This window comes from Labrus bergylta, chromosome 7 (genome assembly GCF_963930695.1).
Source record: "Labrus bergylta chromosome 7, fLabBer1.1, whole genome shotgun sequence".
Classification (NCBI taxonomy): domain Eukaryota; kingdom Metazoa; phylum Chordata; class Actinopteri; order Labriformes; family Labridae; genus Labrus; species Labrus bergylta.
Genome location: NC_089201.1, coordinates 24,268,932 through 24,291,786, shown reverse-complemented (window position 1 = coordinate 24,291,786; position 22,855 = coordinate 24,268,932). Strand labels below are relative to the sequence as shown.

At 39.4% G+C, this 22,855-nt stretch overlaps 1 protein-coding gene and 1 long non-coding RNA gene across 3 annotated transcripts; one reads left to right on the top strand and one right to left on the bottom strand.

Moving 5' to 3' along the window:
- Positions 1–4,328: 4,328 nt before the first annotated feature.
- Positions 4,329–8,131, bottom strand: LOC114921797 (uncharacterized). 2 transcript variants are annotated; one of them, XR_010666696.1, is made up of 3 exons: positions 7,994–8,131; positions 4,976–5,431; positions 4,329–4,864 (listed from the first exon to the last, which is right to left on the bottom strand). It is a non-coding gene; the product is annotated as an uncharacterized lncRNA (long non-coding RNA). The 2 variants fall into 2 exon arrangements; XR_003810120.2 differs by lacking the exon at positions 7,994–8,131 and adding an exon at positions 6,371–6,778.
- Positions 8,020–22,800, top strand: nptna (neuroplastin a). Its single transcript, XM_020658777.3, has 8 exons — positions 8,020–8,287; positions 14,654–14,825; positions 14,928–15,022; positions 16,676–16,809; positions 18,554–18,827; positions 20,512–20,533; positions 21,572–21,648; positions 21,808–22,800. The coding sequence occupies exons 1-7, from the start codon at positions 8,197–8,199 to the stop codon at positions 21,630–21,632; spliced, it is 849 nt and encodes a 282-aa protein (XP_020514433.1). The 5' UTR covers positions 8,020–8,196; the 3' UTR covers positions 21,633–21,648; positions 21,808–22,800.
- The last annotated feature ends 55 nt before the right edge of the window (positions 22,801–22,855 follow it).

Below are 22,855 nucleotides of genomic sequence, written 5' to 3'. Positions count from 1 at the left end.
CTTAGCGTTAGCCAAACGAGAGAAGACAACAACGGCCAGGTAACTCACAAACAAATACAGAAGAACTACAATAACTTATTTCAACAAAGAAATAATATAAAAAGCAATGCATTTATTAAATGAAGAAAACGTGTTTACAAAGTTGCTCCTAAACTAATTTAACACTAAACATAGCTTACTGTGTTTTAGGGGCAATGTGGAATTCAGCCATCAAATTGTTCACCTCTTTAAGTACATGACAGCTAGGACTTTTCTACATTTCCACATTTTATACTTTCTATAACATTCAGCTTTTCTATTACAAAAAACCTTTCACTTCAGCATTCTTTTACTTCAATTAAGCTTCAAATTGTTAACAAGACGTTAATCTTTTAAGCTTTAGTTTGACTTTTATATCACAAAGAGTTGAAGATATCTCCAAAGTCTACCAAAAATATTTGTGTAACTCCATAATTTTCACTCTACATAATAAACCATCTACTTGGAGGTATAGGCTACTTGGTGGTGATATACTACATCACACTTTTGCCAGTAGAAGCATAAAAAAAGACGCTGGGAGCTGCACTTTTTTGTCCGGGGCAGCGACTTTCTGCTGATAACGGTGTCTCCTCATTGAAAACAATTGACAAAACGTTAGGTGCACGGGGCCGAATGCAAGAGGAGCTTGACCAACTGCTTTATACTGCTCCGATGTTGCAAAAAATCTATTTTATCTCCGATTTAGATCATCATGGTTTGGCACAAAGAGCTTCAAGGTAACAGAAGTGCTGAACAAACTGTCTTCTGAAATTTCAAACAAAACCAGAAGTTTCTCAAACAAACCATGTGAGAGCACTTTTGCATCCCTTGTCAAATTTCTGTCCATGAAAACCACACCTATATGCGTTCAGCAGAATTATGATAGGACTTTAAAATGAGCTCTTCTCAGGTTTTCTCTCTCAAGAATACTTTCTCTTATGCCTGTTTAATGACTGATGTATGTCTCTTCTGCTGTCCATTCTTCAGGAGTCACCATTCACCATAGCAACTTGGCCTATTTATTGTGTGTTTCTGGTCAATGAACCTATAACCAGTTTCCACATGCGCATTGCAAAGGGGTTGTCCAAGCTGAGCAAAGGTTTCATTATACTCTTCACTGCTCGTTAAGATGTCAACATATCATTTTCCTTTGTTGTTTTTGTCTTGCGAAAATTTCCCTTTTAAAGGCAGAATGTGCGACAGTTTACACATAAATACAGCAGAAATTAAGTACATCGTCTGTCTACAATGAGTGAGAAACGTGAGTCCCGCCAGCTGTGTTTTTGTGGGAACCGTGTTTACATCATGTTTACATGGACGGGACGGCCTTGCTTATAAAGCTGTTTTAGTCAAGGACTAGAGAAAAGAAGAATAGCATAGCCTACTAACTGCTTATGTGGATGTCACTTAAGTGTCTTTTGATCACGGTCATTCTGTGTCAATTTATGTGTAATGTGAAGCCACGAGAATTCTGTCCGCTGCTTGTGCTTAATGGTGATTAATTATGGTCCGTTCCAATTGGTAACTCCTTTGTGCGAACGCGGGTGGAGAGGGGTTAGAGGTGTGTCGCTGGAGGAGAGTGGAGGCTTCAGACTGGCAGTTTGTTGTTTGCTTTGGTTTAATGCTAGTGCTCAAGGTCGACATCTACTGGATCAAAAGTCACAACATTCTTCCTTTAATGTTTTAGTGATTTTACAGCAGAAACAGTTACCATCACTGAAGACTTCTCCTCCCTCTCACCCACCACTGCCTAAACTGAAGTTCTTCCACGTCATGAGCTGTAAAGCTGCAAACACAAATAAGAACAAAAGCTTGACCATTCAAAATCAGATCACGGTGAATGATCTCCTTCTCTCTGATCAAAAAGAAGTTTGTCAAGTCTTTAACACACATTTTGTGGCAGCTGGTAACCTCTTTGAGAACGTCAGCCTAGATCCCACATCGTGTGACAACAATGTCACACAAATTTGCAGCAGTCTTTTAATGTACTGCAGGATACCCTAAATGACGTGCGATTAGTCCTTTAATGCTGACAAAACTAAATGTATGCTTTTCTTGAGAGCTACAGAAATGAACGAAAACAACATCAAGATAGTTGCCAGAAATGGGCTATTGATTGAGAGAGTCACAGAATATGAATATCTGGGCATGTGGATTTATGAAAGACTGACATTTAATTTCAACATTAATAATCTTATAGGAAGATGTTCCAATGTTTCCAATGTTCTGTAGGAAGAGGGTTGTGGAGTCTGTTTTTATGTCAGTCTTGGACTATGGTGATATTATTTATAGGCATGCACCTGCCACAACGCTTAAACGTCTCGACTCTGTCTACCACTGTGTATTAAGATTTATTACAGGTGACCCCTATGATACACATCATTGTATCTTGTACAACAAGGTTGGGTGGTCATCTCTAACAGAAAGACGTGATATGCGCTGGCATCTTTTTATTTATAAAGCTCTCACAGAAGAATTACTCTCATACCTGACAGAACTTATCCATCTTTCGACTGGGCATTACGAGACACGTTCCTCAAGACGTTTACTGTTGAATGTTCCTCGAGTCAAATCGGAACTGGGAAAATCAGCTTTTCCTTATTTACATGAGTGTGTTTGTTTATTGCTATCGCTTAATTATCTACTTAAATTTTAGACTTTTGTAGACTGATTTCAGCAGTCTTGTATTATCTGTCCCCTGTTTTTCTTTTTGATTTAATGTTTTCTAATTATTCCTGTAATGACTTGATGTTATTGTAAATGAGGGTTGGCCCTCAATGATCTTTCGAGTATAAATAGAGGTTGAATGAATGAGAGCATGTCAAACTTTCCTACACTGTGAGATGAAATTGTGAAAGCATCTTTACAGGAACATATGGACTGTACTTTTTATTTCTTTGAAAAAGGGTAATTTACAATATTTGTCTGATAAAAAAGTTTTGTTTTAACATCTATGTTCATTGTTCACTTATCCTGTTGAATTTCTGAAGTCCCTGGTAACCTAAACCAATAGCTTTGTAACATTGTAATATGGAGTTCATGACAGTTAGCATCTAAATAATTTAAGAAATAAGTTTCACTCCGAACATCGACAAATTGCTGTCCAAGTTTCTAAACTTTCCTGATAATTTTGCTAAAGAATTCTGCAAATCAATCACAGGAAAAAGTCTCTTCACTTTTCAGCTTTTACATTTAGTGTTAGCATCCTCTGCCTAAAGGCTGCAAGTGTTCAGTGTGGACCATGGATCTTTAGCTGCAAGAGTTTAGTTTTGGCAAATTATGAAACTTTTTAGTTAAAAAAAGTTCAACTTAGTAACCACATCACTCAAATCCTGTCATTTTAAAAATATTTTTTAACCTTTGTAATGGAACTGGAACAGGAGTGCCTTGGATACTTTACTCATCAGACAATTTCTTTAATTCCATGGAAACATAAAGAAGTTGTTTCTTTACTCAGGGATTGTCACTTCGCTCATTTACCAGTTGCACGGTAGCAAGATATAAACGCCATCATCCCCTCCCACCGGCTTAAAGTGAATACCTTTTAATATTACCTGCTACCTTAACACGTTAACTCACACTGACTTCAGACAGAGCATACCTTCACACACTGGTGATGACAGAGGCTGCAATGTAAAGTGTCTGTCAGTATTAACTAATCCATTCATTCACATTCAGACGCAGCTGTGAAGCAGCGGGAGCAACTTGGGTCATGTATCTTGCCCAAGGACACATTGGACATGTGGCTGCAGGAGCTGGGAATGGAATCCCCTACCTTCCAGTTCAGAGATAACCGACTCTACCACTCAGCCATATTTTTACCAATTGAAATATCTTGATGGAGCTATACAAGCACACTGCTACCTTTGCCAAAAAGTGATTGCAGCGACTTTAAGATGTGCTCTGCCTTTAATATTTCAATTTGTCTTAGATGTCAAAGTAACAGGCTGGTTTACGACAATTAGGGTCAAAAACTTAAGACTCATAAACAAAGCTGAAGTGTGTCTTGCTGCAGATATATGGTGTAACAATCAGCAGGCAGATGAACAGGAAGTCATCTCTATAATTAGTCACTCAGTGTGAAAGATTATTCATTTCAAGAGGACTGTGGTATTATGGGTGATGCATGATGTGGTTAAAGACATTTAGGTTGCATGAGAAACAACTGTCTGATCTTCTCAGGGTCCCATGAGTGACATCATGTTCTCACTGAACTTTCAATGTATGAATCCAGACTTTAAGTGACAGCCATACTAAAAGGGAAAACTGAAACTGCTTTACTGATGAATATCATTGACCATCACAGGCAGTTAGAGCAGTTAATATTTTATTTTATTTTTAATGGAAGTTTACACATTACACTATATGATCAAACACATTATTTTGAGACACAGACATCATATTTAAAAAATCAAAAGTATCAAAGCAAAAATCAATTACAATGTTATTTCTTTCTTAGAAAATGAACATTTGAAAGCGTAGATAAGTAGAATAATGTAAATTATGAACGTAATGAATGTAATTTATTACATCCCTACACACACACACACACACACACACACTGTCGCATATCTGCGATAACATTAGCCAATTCTGATAGTCACTGAATACGCTAATATCGGCCGATTAATCGGCCGGGCTCTATATCATAGCATATTAATATCATTTCAATATTTACATAGTAAAACAAAACATTTTGTCATTTGTGTCTCTTTTGGGTCTTTGGTGATTATTTAAGGGAGATGGTTTCAGGATTCTTCTCATCTTTTTCCCTCTTGCCTCTTGTGCATACCATATATGCAATCAGTACGACGAGTAAAAATGCGACGATGCAATTTCCGAAACCCTAAAAAGTAGGTAATTAACAGAGATTTTAGTTACATACAAACATCAGCATCGACATTGTCATGCATGGCTATTTCATGGACAGTGAATGCTTTATTCATCCATCTCTTACCTGAGAAAGAATGTAGAACCTGTGTGATTGATTCAGCATTGTTGCCTGGTTTGCTGCATTGATCGGTTTACACCATTTCAGGTAAGTATCTTTGGCAGTAACAAACGTGCCTGGCCAGCCTGTCATTGCACAGACCAGGTATTGTCCATCCAGGAACATCAGAGCCAGCCACACAATGGGAGGGAGAAAGCTACACAAAACACTCTCATACCCACTGCAGCCGTGAATCAGCAGCATGAGTGAAGAAGCTGTGCAGGCAGGAAGAAGGAAAAATGGGGCAACAAACGCACCGTTCCAAGTGGGATTACAAGGGCAAGCAAAATCCACCTCCAACATCTTCTCCACGCCGGTCATGATGAAGCCAAAAATCACGTTCGACACAACTGGACGTTTTTCAAACTCCTTTTTGAGTCCTGCAATCAGATTTCCCTCTGCTCCCATGATGATGATGGTAATCTAGAAAAATAATGCCAGATGAAAAGGACATTGAAATGTAAGGGATGATTCAGATGAGCCCTCGTATGTCTTGGTTCATTGGGTCACTTAACGTGTTGGCGGCACACACTAAACCATATTTCTGCCTTGAAAGTAATTGAGGAAAACGAATAAAATTGCGAGAATAATCTCGTAAATTTATGAGTTCGAGACCAGCCTGCGCTGATGAAAGGAGAACTCTTCTAGACTTTAAAGAAAAAAGTCATTATTTGAGTCTATATCAGAAGCACAGCAGCAGCCTGTTCTCAAATGACTCACGTGGAGCATATTGTTATACTTTAGTGAAGGTTTCACATATAAGAAAAAGCTATTTCCTCGTGTAGAAAAAACAGAGAAGTTTATTCTTCAACTTGCAAGACCTTGTTTATCTGTAAAATGATGTATGAACAGGACACAAACGGTCTCTGCACATGAGACACTTAGTGTGCATGTCCATAGGATCCTGTTTGTGTGCATGTCTGTATATATATACTTCAGCCTATGTGTGTGTTGCATGACTACAGAGTGTAAAAACTGAAATTTCAATAAAGTAAATCTTCTTATAGGAAAATACTTTAAGAGTTCTACTTTCATAATTTTCGTGTTTGGTCTCGAACTCCTAAATTTTCGATATTATTCCCATAAATTTACGAGTTTGATCTGGAAATCAAAATTTTAACGTTAATTAAATAAATGTATAAAAAAACCTATTTTGATATCATTCGTATTTATGGAATATTATAAAGGAGACCCAAGTGTTGAATTGTAAGAAAAATGTTATAGACATTTATCACAGTTACCACAAAACACCATTATTGAATGTAATATATAATAATACATTATATTTAATAAAACCTGGAACTAATTAGGTTAAGTTGTCACCTGATAGGATTTGTATATTAAGATTAAAAAATGACCTACCTTAAAATGAGAATACTTAAAAAATACTCTCTGTTGTTGAGGAGGTGAAATTGTCTACTTTCCCGCACTTCCGCTTCCCTTGTCTGTTTATACTGTGGGAGTTTCTTCTCAGCACTTTTGGTCAACCTCTCACATTAACGTTGAACTTTCAAAGCCACCCAGAAAAACATAGAAATAACCTCCATCTAAACATTATTTGAAGACGAGAATCTACAAAGTTAACACTTTATACTCTTTAAAAGATGAATCATACTTTGGAGAGCACAGAGATGTTGTCTGTAAAAATCCTGCTTTACCAAATCACAACACAAACTCTGAATTTTGTTAGAGATGACAACATTACGAAAATGATATACTGTAGCTATGTGCTATGACGTTTCCTGTGGCTTCTCAAGTAAACTGACATCAGTCACGTTCACACAAACCTCAAAAAACTATGCTGCATGGTGTCTGCAAAAGCGAAAGTAAATAACATCAGTTACATGGTGAGATTTTATGTAAGAAGTCAATTTTTTTTTTTTTAATTTATAGTCTTAATTTACAAATATAATACACGGTAGCTGAATAGACGAAGGAGTGTTTCAATTAGTGTTTACTTCTTCCCACTCCTTTTCGGACATGTAACTTAAAATAGCTAAGTGTCCAAATGTATTTTTTTTTTCTGAATGATACTTTCCACTGTTTGTAATTAATTATTTTTTCTCACAGTTGTATTCACATGAATTTTAGGGACACCATAATAATCCAATAGTCATTGTGACAAACTGGTCATAACGTTTAGAGTAATATAGTCTATATGAGCATTAGCCATTAGAGAACAGCTTGATGTCTTGTCTATATGCTATGTCCCTTGCCTTTTACTAGTTGAGGCCAGTCAACTACAGGCTCAATAAATTATTGCCTCAGCGTATTTAAACAGCAAAGGTTACACTGTGTTGTAGGTGTGAGGCCGCCATGCCATTACCCCATATATTAGTTCAAAGAGAAATAGGATTAAAAGTCTACTTAAAGCCTCAGCTCGTGTGAGGTCAGGGCTTAGTTGGCCTGTGAAGCCTCTTGACCAACTGCACCATTTAAAGCCTTGATGTATTAAGCACGATATAGCCTAGGCTACGGTTGGTCTTGAGTTGGTTAATTCTATATACAAGGGAACAGGCTGCTTGTCTATGTTTGGCTGTGAAAACTGGTGAAGCAATGTTCTGGTCAAAAGTGGACTCAATTAATGTTATACAGGCCTATAATTGCCTCATTAGATTGCAGATAACCATTGCAGTAGACCTACTAGGTTATGTAACCTACATTAGGCCTTTATTTCACTCACACAAGGGGGAGGGCTAAAAAGGGCTATCTTAAACATGGGTTAATCTAGAAAATATACAATGTTTGCACGTGATGCCATTGTTTAATGCTTATGTTGAAACGCTTGAGAATAAATGCTGTCCTACATCGTTTCTTTTTTGATTGTGTTTCTTTTTCTAATTGTTTTCAGATCTACTTGGGACGCTTCGCAGCGAAGTGTCCGCTTGTCTCAGCTGCGTGCACCATGGTCTGCGCTCCCCCCCCCACCCCCAACATCTCGCGAGATTTCAGATAACACGGGTTTAAAAAAGGTGGTTCCCTTACTGCACCGGGCTGACAGGCAGCACAGAGAGCTGCACAGGTACCCAGCGGAAGTCCTGCCAGTCTACCCCAGCGACACTTCCCCTCTCTCTGCGCGAACACTTGCTGGCGTGTCTTCGGCGAATCCACCCAGCATCACCGTATCCCGTTTCAGGTTCACCTCAGCAGCTCGTCTACCGGCATTTTCCATCTCCCCGTCTCCGAAGATGATACCTGGCAAACGAAGAGCTGCAGTCATGTCCTTCTCCTTGGCGGTATTTGGAGCGCTCATGCTGCAGTCCGTCTCGTCCCAGAACGGTAGGAAAATGAGCTGTCCTCTCATTGGAAAGAAAAAAAAAAATACGCCAATCTCACATCATGGCGAAAATTTGTTTTGCAAGGATGTCGCTTCTGCATTAGGGCATTTTTAATGAAACCTCGCAAGACGTTTTCTGTTATTAAGAACGCTGTCATTCCGTCACGACTGTCTCTCCAGCAGCCAAGTGTCCGTAGATAATCCCCAAATGCTTCACTTAAAGAGACGCATAATAATCGAATGAAGCGCTGTTTTTTTTCGGGGGGGGGGGCTTTTGAAACGAAGGGCCAATAAAACATTAATAGGCTACAATCTGTTTTCGTTGCAGGCTGAAGTGGGCCAAACGAAGGCCTGTGCGGTGTCCCTGTTATGTCCTTTTGAAGTAGGCTATAGAGCTGAATGCACGAGCCGTCCAATCAGCAAGGACAATTTAAGAGTTAATGTGGCTGTCGGGATTGGAAAAAATGTGCATAATGGGTAAAAAAAAAAAAAATCTGCTTTCCTGAAAGATGTACACAGGCACATACAATCAGCATGCTCTGGGGTTTGAACAGGTATGTCAGGATGAAGCTGGGGAATTCAGGATTTAGTATCCAGCAGTGTATCCTCTCCCACTGGGTGAGATAAATCCCTGCATCACTCCAGCTCTCTGTAACAGAGCGTAGCATGTATGCAATTAGATGAAGGACCTCTGAAGATGTGCGGCTCTGTAAATAGCATCAGTCCATTTTGCTGCATGCTTCTATTTTTAGAGCAGATATGCTGCACTGGGAATCATGGCTTTAATGTCCTCTTGCAACAGTGAATCTGTTAACTCTTCGTTGAGATGCAGTGCACCGCAGGATGGCATTGATTTCTCAGCACGGTTGTTCTTGTCCTAATGACCCCTCTGCTCATAAATCTCATCCCCAGCAGCAACCAGTTAAGTGCAATGTGAACCCCCGTCTCAGCCGAGTGTTTAGTGGGTCTATTTGGTTTTCTTCTTCTTGGAAGCTTTATGTTAGAATGAGGGAGAATTTTCAGCCTTGGCATATCGCTGGAGTTGACCATGTGTAGGAATGCATCACACATCTCCTCCTCCTCCTCCTATACTGCACAGTGCACACCCACCCGTGACATCTCTTCTTCAATCAGCGCTCCAGCAGAAGAACCTCACAATGCTGGTTAAATGGCTGTTCATCAGACTGGTGGCTGGAAAGTGTTTTCTAGTGAGTCTAAAGAGGCGAGATGGTTTCAGAGAGGTCCACAGTGTGCTGTAAATATATTTTTTACATTTATTATTATTATTATTATGCTATTAATTGTCATAATTCTAGCTGAGTCTGAGATCTGCATTTGTAGTTCATTCTGCGTAAAGAAGCTGTTAGTAATGATGAAATAATTTAAGTAGGCTATCTAATAAATGCAAACGGGGTATCCAGTTACCTCATCTGTGAATGGTTTATAGAAAGTGAACATTTAGGGATAATCATTCTCGGGTCTGTACTAATTCATGAGTAAGCAAACAGTGAAGATTTAAAGATGAACAGTCAGGGCATCATGTCGAAGATAAACATTTTGAAATGACAATGACCTAAAAAAAAAAAGACAACTCATCCTACGCCTGAAATTATAAGGTCTAATGTTTGATCTGGAATATATAGATGTTCTTCACTATTGATTGATCCATTGATTACTTGCTTACTTTTCTGATTAAATGTTCAGTCTCCAAAAAAAATATGAATAGGAAATCAGTGCTAAAGATTATGTCGTTAACTGACTAAATTATTTAATCTCTTAATGTGCCAATTCTCACTTGATATCACCTGTTATATTTAATCCTAACTTAAATTAATCCTAATTTAGAAAAAACAAGAATTTTTTTCTTCAAGATTTTGATATACTCTATAATGACTCTCTGTAAACTGTTACTGTCTGCCAGGCTCTGGTTCTGCATTAATTTAGCTCCACAATATGTGATGCAATGGTTTTTGGTACATTAACTGGGACAGTGGTCAGAGTTGCTTCATGATACACTGGTTTAAATGGATTCTGGGAGAGAGCTGGAGAAAAAAGTCTGCAAGGAAACATTCATGGCTGTAATGTTAGATTGATGGTTTGACCCGCATGGAGCAGAAATAAGCATCTCTAGTCATTCTGTTGTAACAATCAAAAACATTTAAACTTTGAAGATAAAAGAAACTGTAAACACAATATTTTAATATATGACTGAGCACTGAATATATTTAAGCCAATATCAAATAGAAATAACACCATCAAAATAATGCAAAGCAAGTAAGTTATATTACTTTTTAAGTTATATGCCATTCACAAAAACATATTTACAATACTAATTGTCAACAATTTTTCAATTGTCAAAGGGTGAAATAGTAATTTTAGCTGGGCCATATTTAGCCATGTCACCTTTTTATTTGAATGAATTGTGATTAAGATTTTGTCTCGCAGATCGATCACATTTTAGAAAAGACATGTTGATTATCGATTGTAAAAAAATACTGAGAATCCATCTATCCATTCATCCATCAATTATCTATACTGCTTTCCCCGTTCGGGGTCGTGGGGGGCTGGAGGCGAGAATACAAAGAAACATAACATTTTAGTAAGTTAAAGTAAGTTTCTCAGGATGATTTCTGGCCATAATAAACAAAATGTAGTCTTTATAGTTTCATTCACACTGTAAGAGCCACACATACCAAAGCTAAAGTGACATCAGCGTGCCATGCGTGACGTGTTTCATACATGTACAGTGCACAGGCGTGCGGGGATGGCGCTTCTGGCTCAGCACTTTTGACACATCTAGAGCATCCGAGGTGACAGGGTCTGTCTCTCAGCAGTTCCCTGGTTATAGCTGAGTTGTTTTTCTTCAAACACTGTCATGTTATTTACTGGTACTTGTTGTGTACACTGATTTTTTTTTTTTTTGTGCTGTTTTAAGAGAGGAGCGACATCAAATGTAAGCTCAGTCTGCAGGCTGCAGGTTGACAGCTTGTTATGTCCACCCTATTTATATAAATGAGGGTAAAGGCATCTCCTCTCTAAACGGGACCATTAGAGCCTTTGTGAATGTTGGATCATTGCAGGACTGTTGCTTATAGACTGCATTATATGACCTAGGTGTACTTGAGCACTGTATAGGAATCTATTATAGCGTACTGTAAATGTGTTGTATTGACGAGCCAGTTGTGGGCTCTACAGCAGGGTTAAAAAAAACAAAAAAAAACGTGATTGTGATGATCGTCCTGTTCCATTGGCCGACTCCTCGCTTCCTACTTGGTTGCCGTAGGGTGCTTCTATGGAAACAGAGGGGGTCTATCACCGTGCGCCCACACACTCCCCAGAGACCTGGAGCTGTAGCTTCTATAAATCTCCTCTCAATCTCGTGTGCCCGCCACAGTGCCTATAGACCATGCTTCTGATTATAAACCCTTCCTCCTCCTCATCCTCTCTGTGTAGCCATGATCAATTGTTTCACCTCCATTACATTCAGTTCAGACGCGGAGACGTTGCCATCCAGAGAAATAATCCCTGCAGTGTGCTTGGTCTCCGTGTTCCGCTCCGATGCTTCCCTAAATAGTGTTTTCATTTCACAGATAGGATGTAACGTAAACGACAAGGTCACTCGGAGGACTTTTTGGTTGTGAGCCCTGTGCGATCCAGGCAGAAATTTATATAATGTCATTAATTTGACAAAATCAAGTGAGAGCAGCTCTGACAAGGACGTCCCAATAGAATTTAATTAAAAGCGTCCTCGGAATAGCAGCAGTAACGGCGGAGGCAGATCTCACTCAGGTCGTCTCTTTCTCTGTCTTGTTTGACCAAAAAAATATACCCCATCCTAAAACGTTGATGTTTTCACAGCGAAGGGTCGGGCTGCTATGTTTCCTGTTGGAGCTACTTTCACTACCTACTTTTATAAGCTGTACAGTTTCCTGGTTTTCTATAATAGAGAAGTGAATATGTTTGTGTCTCAGCCTCCTGGTCCCCCTTTGCACAGGGATTAGAAACTTGAAATTGTGTTTGACATTATTAGATATTTCAGGGCTAAACAATGAATCAGTCAATCAAGAAAGTAGCAACAGAATCAATTGAAACAGAAAAGTTAGCTACAGCTCAATGTTTTATTTCAAATTTTTTTCTTCTTCATCTTTTGTTCTAATCGATTGTCTTTCTTGATTATTTCATTTAATCATTTTCAGTTTCTTTCCTTTTCCTGTTTAATTCATCCCTCTATTTTTTTTTTGCCTTTCCATCCTTCACCTCTTTTTCTTTGTGGACATGCTGCCCCCCCCCCCTTCCATCCCCCCCAAAAAACGGAAAAAAAACCACCACCCCCACCCCCAGCGGGCTTCGTGAAATCTCCTCTCTCTGAAACCAAGCTCACAGGGGACACCTTTGAGCTGTACTGTGACGTGGTGGGAAACCCCACGCCAGAAATCCAGTGGTGGTACTCTGAGATCAACCGAGCCGATTCCTTCCGGCAGCTGTGGGACGGCGCCCGTAAGCGGCGGGTGTCCATCAACACAGCCTATGGTGCCAACGCGGTTAGCGTGTTGGGAGTCTCTCGTGTGATGCTGGACGATTCCGGGACCTACGAGTGCAGAGCGAGCAATGACCCGCGGCGTAACGACCTGCACCAAAATCCAGCCACTACCTGGATCCGTGCTCAGGCCACCATAACGGTGCTACAGAGTGAGTGGTCAGTGTAGAGGATCTCCCCCCCCTCACACACACACACCCAACCCACCCTGTTGGCAACCAAATTTACCAGCTCCCGTGTGATTCAGCCTCCCTCAGACCTCTCGAGAGGACCACTAGCTTCCTCTGTTGATGCCATCCTCCCCTACAAGCTTCAGAAAACAAAGAAACCCTCATCAACTAGTCCTTAAGTTCTTCAACCCTCCGACCTGCAGAGCCCGATCTCTTTCTGCTCTGTTTCCACTCCCGCTTCTAATTATCCCCTATAGCTCTCATCTTCTCATTTCCCTGCACTGAATATCTTTGTTTTCAGTTTACCATTGTCTTCTGATTGTTGTTTTTGTTGTCACGTGTTTTAGTTCCTTGTTTCAAGATTTCAAATTTTGCAGCTCAACTGATCTTTCACACCCGATTTTTTACCAAATATATTGTATATATACTGCCTTTGTATAAAAGGCACAAGCTAACATTTCTGAATTTTAAACGATCAAACGCTAACCTGCAGAAAAGACTGTGTTTTTCTGGACTAAGATTAATTATTGTCATTCAGATGTATCTTCACAAACTGTCTTTCATCAAATTGAAACAAAAACTGAAACGCCTGTTCTCACTCTGGCAGTCAAATCTCAATACTTTTCTGCACTAACAAAAAAGAGATATATGTATGAATGTAAATACACTTTGTTAATGTATCCTTTGATTCAGATAGTTCCTAATGTATCATGAAACAAAGTAACTGCTCAAAGTGTTAAGGTCAGGAGAATTTTCACAAATGGGATATTTTTATCCATGTGTGTTTATTTTCTCCTGAACAAGGAAAGTAAAAAAAGGTTCCTCAGGACGGTGCCAAATACAAATCTCCTGTTTCAGCTTATGACTCCGATTGAGATGTTTACTGCTGGCTGCATGTGCAAACAAGATGTAGATAATCAGGATTAAGCAGAATACAACACTCCAATCAAGGTCTTCATGGTTTAAAAGCTAATCCATGTGGGGATTTTTCACAGGTTGACTTTAAATGAGGTAAAAGTATTTTCAATTGTTTCTTATTGAACTTAAATTGAGCCTTTTCCCTCTTCAAAGAACAGTCGAGAAAGTTGCTAATTGAACCTTAACTTAGAGTCATTCTCACTGTTTCCAAGCAGGAATACGTTAAACAATTGACTCTTTTGTGTTAGACTCAGGTGTACATTGATATAAATTAGCTCCTTCTCACAGAAATTTAGGCTCAACTATCAGATTATTCTTACTGAAATGCACCCTGGGAGCTGTAGTTGACCTCTCTACTTACCTCTTCTACGGACATGGTCTTGTACTCTTCTTACTTGTATTAATTTTATTATCAAGGCCATGATATTTTCTAATGCAGTGTCTCATCTTTGGTACTGATAATTCAGCTCAGAGAGTTTCATCTCCCTGCCAGAGCTTTGGAACTGTTTCTACTTCTACCTTCAGCTAATGATGCAGAGGATGACTTCTACTTAAGGAAGCCCTAATTCCCAAAATAATTCCTCCCACTTTGCAGTGCTTTTCCTGCTCTATATTGTATAAAGTGTGTTAGCTGTGGTGTCTGTCTGAACCCTTCGTGTGTTGCTTTTTACATCCCCCCCCCCCCGCCTACGAGTTCCAGCAAGCATCACTTGTGCTGGCGCTGATGTGTATCTCTCTTACAGAGCCGTCAATCACCGCCTCTGAACAAACCACACTTCCCCTCCTGGAAGGCGACTCTTTCACACTGCAGTGCAACCTGACCAGCGCCCACAGCGTCCACCAGGAGAGCTACTGGATGAAGAACGGGGAGGAGATCCCAGAAACGCGCGGCCCAAACAGGAACACGGAGTACAAGTGGGAGTCTACATAACACTTCTCTAAATGTTCACGTGTGTGCATGCTAATAACAGAGTTCAGCAGCCTGTTGGGTGTTCATGAGAAGTTTTTGCTCTGCAGGGTGAAAAGACCAAGAGGAGACGATGCCGGAGTGTACATGTGTGTCTACACCTTCGAGATGACTCCTCCAGCCAACGCGACCATCGAGGTTAAATGTAGGTGTTGATTTGTGAGCTGCAGGCTTTCTTTTATTTATTTTTTATTTTTGTCATTTTTAAGGCCTTGTTGGAGATAATAAATGTGGCCAGAGTGGCCTTGAGCACCAGCAGCCCTGTCATGTGAGGACTTGTGATTTCAAATGGCTCTGCTGGCTGCTCAGGGGCAGTCAGCGCCCTTGACACCTCCATCTAAGCAATGCCCGGCTCAGTGGTAGCAGATGGTGTCTTGTTTGTCTGATGGCAAAGGGATTATGTCTCAACGGTAAAATCTGCTCTGCCTTTCTGCTGTCACATGCAACGCCATTTGGATTTTGTGACAGTTTGCTTTGATTTTTATGGGGCATTTCTGATCGTCTGGATGAAACAAAGATTTACTGCCTGAATAAAATAGTCATATAGAGATAACACTTGTTATGAGTTGACACTATACAAATAAATTGAATTGAATTGAATTGAATATAGACAAAACACAGAATAAAGCTGGCTGCTGTATTAAATTTGATCCCAAGTTTCAGATACAAATGATAAGATATTATTTATAAAATGTGACTTCAGTTCACACAGAAGACAAATGTCCTCAGTCATTTATACTAACCTTCAATGGAATTAAACTTATTTAAAAATGAACTCCCAGGTATTTTATTAACGAATGAATCTTTTCAGTAATTTTACGAGACAAAATATCCAGCATTATATAAGGCCTACATGATTTTCTTTTTCATGAATATTAGTAATTGAAGAGGGGGGGTTTGAAGGTTGTTGGAAGGACAAAAGGTGGAATTTCAGGACATCCCATATTACTCTCTGGATTTAAGAAGTTAAGTCTATAGAATTCAGTCTTTAAATATTAAGATTTTTTTTTTACTGTTTACTATTGTTTAAATAGTCAGCAGATTAATTTATTTTCCTGCAGCTGTAATTCCAGTTTGACTTTATTTTATCTTCCTAAATCCTAAAAGAGCTTTTTGGGTCAGGTAGTCAAATATTGACACCTGGAAATGGCCAAAAATACACAATGTTTGACCATTAACTTTGACATATTTTAAGGTGTATTTCTTTGGGTCTTTTTATGCCTTTATTCAGAGATAGGACAGTGGATATAGTAAGAAACAGAGGAGGGACAGAGTGGGGAATGACATGTGGGAATGGAACCACATATCAGACTTGAACCCAGGCCGCCTGCTTAAAGGACTCCAGGCTCCTTACTACTAACCACTCCTCCCCGTCAATTTAAATTTTAAACTATAATTCCTGTTAAGTTAACTAGATGGGCCCAAGAGGCTTTTCTGTACGTCTAGGCAAGGTACATTTGCCTACCAAATCTCATAATCCTAGATTCAACGTGCTTATTATTGTACATTTTATAGGAGGCGCCACTGAGCTATTTTGCCAAACCCACAGACAAAACCCAACTCAAACATCTACATTCACCTCCCTCCCCCCCTGGGGGGCCGTGTCTGGCAAATTGTGTGCCTATAAGTATTTAAAGGCCCTGAAAATACTTCCTGTTTCATGTCAAACAAATCACCGCCATGGCAACAGCGTTAAAATGTATATCCCCTCGTGCACATAAGTCCTGTTGCTATCTTTTGTGAATTTCTTGAATGTGTTCTAACAATTGACCTCTGTTATTTTGTTATTCTGTTTTAGCTGCTCCTGACATCACAGGCCACAAGCGTAGTGAGAATAAGAATGAGGGTCAGCGTGCTATACTCTACTGCAAGTCTGTAGGCTACCCTCACCCTGTGTGGACCTGGCGCAAATTCGAAAATGGCGTTTATAGGGTATGTGAAATGATTATACACTCTCCAGTCACTTGATAAGAATTCCATTTACATCTGAATACAATCCAATGCAACAGATCTTCTGCAAATTGTACATGTCTTAAGTCGAGGTGATAGTGCATAATAGTGAAATGTGTTTGTTATAGTCTTCCCTTGTGATAGAAGTCATGGTAAATGGACTTGAGCTTGTACAGTGCTTTTCTAGTCTTCTGTCTACCCAAAGCTTTTTTTTACCCTGCAGGTCACACCTACCTGTTCACACACTGTTAGCAGAGGTTTACATGTAAAGTGACCATCAGAAGTAACTGATGCTAGGATACACATTCATACGCAGCGGGAGCAACTTGGGGTTAAGTGTCTTGCCCAAGGACACACCGGACATGTGGCTGCAAGAGCTGGGGATTGAACTCCCAGCCTTCCAGTTGAGACTATACCACTGAGCCACAGCCGTCCCACCTAAGTAGATTAGGTGGACCAAAAATGAGAAACATCTCAATGTTATTACACTTATATACACTTTGTTTCCTGAGAGGACAAAGATTCACCCCAGTCCAGTTCCACCCCAGTGTAATCTATAATTCCTATGACACTCACATTTCACTTAGTACAGTGTCAATCAAAACGTTCCTAATGTAAAGGTAGACTTTAATGTCTGGGCTTTGAATTGCACGACTATTTAATGATGAGTTGTCTGTGACTTTATATTTCATTTGCATGTTGACTAGTTTTTTGCCGCAACATCTAAATTCAGTTTTTAGCTCTTGCTTACTTAGACCCTAAAGCCTGGACTATCAAATCACAGTTCTTTCTGTAAAGGAATTTAAATCAACAGGAGACTGACCACAGACAACAGGAGGTCGGGTTTTCTTGGTTATATCGGACTTGTAGGTGGCCACACCCCCAAAGACACAGGAAATACTCTGGCTTTATGTGCTCTGTATAAAAGGAAGACTCCAGAAAGTCCAGATACAAAGTCCCACAAACTCACACTGACATCTGTAGGTTTACATCACTTCTTCTCTGATACCGTTATGAACCCTGTCCATAAAGGAAACTGAGACAAGCATGAGTCGCTCTAATAGCACTCAAGAAATGTATAAAGATGTCAGTAGCATGAACTCTGTCATTTGAATATCCTGGTTTGTGCTGTACATGTATACATATTTTCCTGTAAAAACTGATATTTAAGTTCAATGATACTTTCCGATAAGAAAAAAACTAAAGCCACCTGTAGCCTGTATCTTGTTATTGCTGCTTTTTTACCTAAGTTTAGTACACCTGTACACAAACAAACCGGTGTAAGAAGACAATCCACTTATCATCAACTAACTGCCAAGCAGAGGGGAAACATTGAGCTGAAGAGGCTAAAATCCACTTTAGCTTCAGCTGCCATTTTTTCTAAAGCTGCATTCTTATCTGCTCGTCTCGTGGATGCTGCGGCCTACAACACTATTACTGTAAATACTGAATGTCACGGGAGCGGTTCTTTCATTCAGGTTTTTCACATCAGCACATAAAATAATATATTAAAAAAAAACTAGAAACTAAATGAATACAGTTTTAAGAAAGAGGAAGTAAATAAAACAAAATGGAAAATTGTGAATATGATTATATCATAATGTTGAACTGAAATAAATAAAACCTAAAAAAAAGAGTGTAAAAAAACAAACAAACAGATATAACAGAATATTCAAACTGGAGAAAGTGATTTTGTTTAGCCAGCTTCTCTCTTCTACCTCGGTAGGAAGTTGACAACACTACTGGACGCTTCTTCGTCAGCAGCAGAGACAATTACACCGAGCTCCACATCGTGGACCTGGACATTGGTTTGGACCCGGGCGAGTACAGTTGCAACGCCACCAACATGATCGGCTCCCGCGAGGAGAAGTCTGTGCTGAGGGTCCGCAGCCACCTGGCCCCCTTATGGCCTCTCCTGGGGGTTTTGGCTGAGATCATCATCCTGGTCATCATCATAGTGGTTTATGAGAAGCGCAAGAAGCCCGACGATTTGCAAGACGGTGAGTCACCAGCGTTATATTATCCTACTGTTTGTAATGTATAATGAGGGGAAGGTGTTATTAATGTTCAGTCTGCAACTCTTTCTGTGGGGTCTTTCTGTGTCCACAAACTATGTCATCGAGACGACTGTGACACGTTCTAGTCGCTGTGTGCTGAAGTCATTCCTTTGCCACAGACACCAGCAGGGTCACATGACACTGTTGACGGGGTCTGCGTTCAATAATTCAGCCCTGCTCTTGTTGACCCAACATGCAGACACTGTTGCAGAAGGTTGCACCTTGTCAGGACCATTTCATACATTTAATATTAATTAGAAATATGATACTGTAGTGTTGTACAGGTGGACAGCTTCAATTATGAATGGCTTTCCAGGGACCTTATGCTGTCCCCAAAGCTGCAGCAGCAACCTAAACCACGAGACACTCTTTCAGCTCTATAACCTGCGCATGCCATCTTGGGGGGGGTTTCTAATACTTCTGAGTACTTCATTTTCAGGGGGGCTAGCTGTATCATAAATAACGCAATAATGATATTTGGACGACCTTTCCTTTCAAACAGAATTTAGATGTTGTCTCGTGCTGATTAGATGCAGCGTGCAGCGGATGACTGACAGCTCAGAGCTGTCAGTGACACTGCACGGCGACAAATAGTCATCACGGTTCAATCAATGATCAGAAATGAAGTGTTGCAGATTTTCTAGACGTGTTTGGGTCACCTTGAGAATCCTCACAGTCTCACAAAATGGATGTGGACTGCGTGAGTCATGCAGCAAATTCTCGCATGAAATCTTAATAATTTATTATTTACTTGCATTTTCTATAAATTAGGCTGTTGAATATTTTACAAGATTGTTGTAATATCTCCCCTCCATACCCCTCCCCCCCCCCCCCCCCCCCCCTTTAATTGCATAACCTAAACCGTGTTTGTGGTAAGTTTGAGTCTCGGCATGCGTCATGAATTTCAATAAGCATTCAGCCTCATCGTGTTCCAAATCACAGCACAGCACGCACTTCTGTTAGGCAACGTTAGCGTGACGTGCAGTTGAGGATTTTCAGTGAATTTAAAAGCAGTGACTTCCATATATTTGCAGAACACACAAGCTTTTAAAAATGGCATGCAAAGAAGTGTGAAGGATGTTTGTGTTTTTGAATCATTTCTGCAGTCAGTGTTTGCGTCAGTGACTTTCATACCTTCAGTAGTGGGCTGATATTAACCGAGCTGCTTCTCACTAAGCTCTCTGAGTGAACAGCTGTTCTTTGTGAGCACTGCATGACAACAGTATTTTTTTTTTTTAAATTCTAATTCTGTCTGTATGTAAAGTACTCACTTGCTCATGCATTTTTAAAAATCTGTGTTGTGCCGCACTTGACTGCATTCAGTGTAAATGTGAATGACTTTATGAGATGTTGTTTCTGCAGCATGTTTTTTGTTTTTTGTTTTTAATGCGTCTGTTTTCATCCCATGTCACAGTTTACCTTTGGGGTCAAACATGAAACATAGAACTGATCCAAAACATGACGTTTGTCACAGCTGCTGTTCCATGTTTCTACTATTGATGCTTTCTGATAAAAAAAATAAATAAAAAAATAGAAAATAAACTCTTATCACTTCATCCACGTGTGCAACTGCCTGCGATAATTTCATTTTTCTGATGTTTCTCCACATTTTCCCTTGTTGCCTCAGATGATGACCCAGCAGGACCTGTGTAAGTATCACCATCGTATCTTCATTACACTATCTCTAGTGTCTTCTATGTTTTTTTAATTTTTTTTATTGTAGCTTATCAACAAGTCTCCACTCCTCGAGTCCTCACTGTCTTTAGAGCTCAGTTCTCCTCAAATCTGGGTCACAAACAACCGGGAGCGTCATGTGTTGGAGTTTTGCTGCATTCCCACGTATCAAAGAGAAAGTCAAAGTCAAATTAAGGCCGTTTTTTATTTTTGGTGTATGAGACAAGCATCCAGCTGAACTGTCCCACCTATGATGCTCTTAAAACATTCTGATTTAAAACAAATCAATGCTTTTTCCATCCCACAGTGTCGTACACAATGAAGTCAGAGCCAACAAATGATCTGTTATAATTTCATTATAACCTAACAGAAGAGACCATGTCGTGTTTTGTCAATAACTGTTACTCCTACTTGTCTATAAACACTCAAGTGAATATAAAACATCTTTTAGAAGAGAAGTTGGAGGAAGATTCTGTCCTTAAAGCTGCTTACAAACTTAAAACCCTCTGTGTATAAAAACAGAGTGAGGGCCTTAGCTTTGTATTTTTTAATTTAAAAAACAAAGACCAGTTCAGGAAGTGTAACTGGACCCTGACCTGGTATACCTCCTCCAAAGTCAAACAACAGAATATGTGTCAGAGTAAAGAGCTGTTTAGTTTCCACTAGAAGTCAAATGATAATTGTCATTATTGATCAGTAGAGACTTCCCCTGCTAACACTGATCATCTAATCAGAGATGTACTTACTGTGTGTGTGGAACCAGTGAAGCACCCTTTAAATGTTACCTTTTTTTTCCATGTTAAATTCTGTCTTAGTATAAAAAATGCTTAAAGTTATTCTTCAAGTTGATGATTTTAAAATCTGTAAACTAATGATATTCTATAGGATTGTATTTGATAAATCTTTGAACACTTATAATCTACTCCCTCATTTGGTTAGATATTTGAGCACTTATAAGCACATTTTAAAAATGTGCGCTATGAACTGATGTGGTGTTTTCTGTCTCGTTTAAGGAAAACTAATTCAACCAACAACCACAAGGACAAGAACCTCCGCCAGAGGAACACAAACTGAGCAGCCTGTCTGCTGAGTAAGTCTTCAATTATTCAAAGGGATTTGTTGATAAATGTGTTACACGCCAGTTGGCACAAATTATAAATGACCCGACTTATGGAATTGTATCAATAAAAGCTTTAGAGCGTCAGCATGAGAAGGCTGTGAGACTGAAAAACTTTGCTTTTCTTTGCAGGTTTCATTCAACAATGACCACATGAAGGTAAACAAGAAGGGAATCCATAGCCGTTTTTTCAAAGGATTTATCTGCAGTTTAAAGTATGGTTGTGAAGGAGTCGAGTGAGGCATGCCTTATGATTTTGATGTGTGAGGGTGCGAGGTCAGGAGGTACGCTAATGTTAACTTTATAACCATTGTTGCTGCATGCAGGTGTTGACGTTTATGATTTTGACATTTATCCGATGATTTGACATTTCTACTACTTCTAAAATAATGCATGCAAGATGTTGACCTTCTGTTTGAAGGCAGAGATGTTTTTTTTTCTTTCTTGGTTTTTTTTTTTTTGGGGCTGCTCTTTCCTCTTGAGAGCAGCTTCATGTAGATAATTTTCTGTGCAAAAACAAAACTCAGCAATGTAAAAGAAAATGCCACCCTAATCTGGTATGACAGTCGTGTATAGTTTTATCATTCTGCTGCATACCATTTTATAAGTTTATCATTTGATCTGACTATATCTATTCTATTTAAGGGCTTTGCAATGTCCCTCTAATAAGTTTGGTTAAGGTTGACCTTACTGTATGTACTGTATGTGTTAAATCACTGTAACAATGTATCAGATCACCTATGATATCAAGACTAAGACTATTCATATAATATGATGCACTTCAATGTTGAGAATAACAAACAACTGTATAAAGCTACTTTAGGAGATCTGTACTAATCATTCGAACATGTTGTTTAATAATTATGTGTATTGTACAGCATGGCTATTATCCTATGCAACTATTATCCATATCAGTATATTGAAAATCATTGCAGCTTTTGATTTCTATGTGACAAAGCTTTAAACTAGTAGGATCACGGTAGAGCGCTGATGGCATACATACTGCACAGCTGCATGAATTCTCTCCAGCTGACATGGGAGGCGGAGAAAAAGGCGCCCACGTCAGGACTGACACATGTGCAAGATCGCGACTCATTTTTAAGAATAAAAATCTGGAAAAAGAGAGTGTGCCTTTTGAGTTGATTTATTTGAAAACACACGTTGACTTGTGCAGTAGCTG

Coding starts and splice junctions, on each gene's coding strand:
- nptna (XM_020658777.3), top strand. CDS start 8,197: ATGATACCTGGCAAACGAAGAGCTGCAGTCATGTCCTTCTCCTTGGCG. Junction 16,810..18,553: donor TCGAAAATGGCGTTTATAGG/GTATGTGAAATG, acceptor CTACCTCGGTAG/GAAGTTGACAACACTACTGG. Junction 20,534..21,571: donor GATGACCCAGCAGGACCTGT/GTAAGTATCACC, acceptor GTCTCGTTTAAG/GAAAACTAATTCAACCAACA.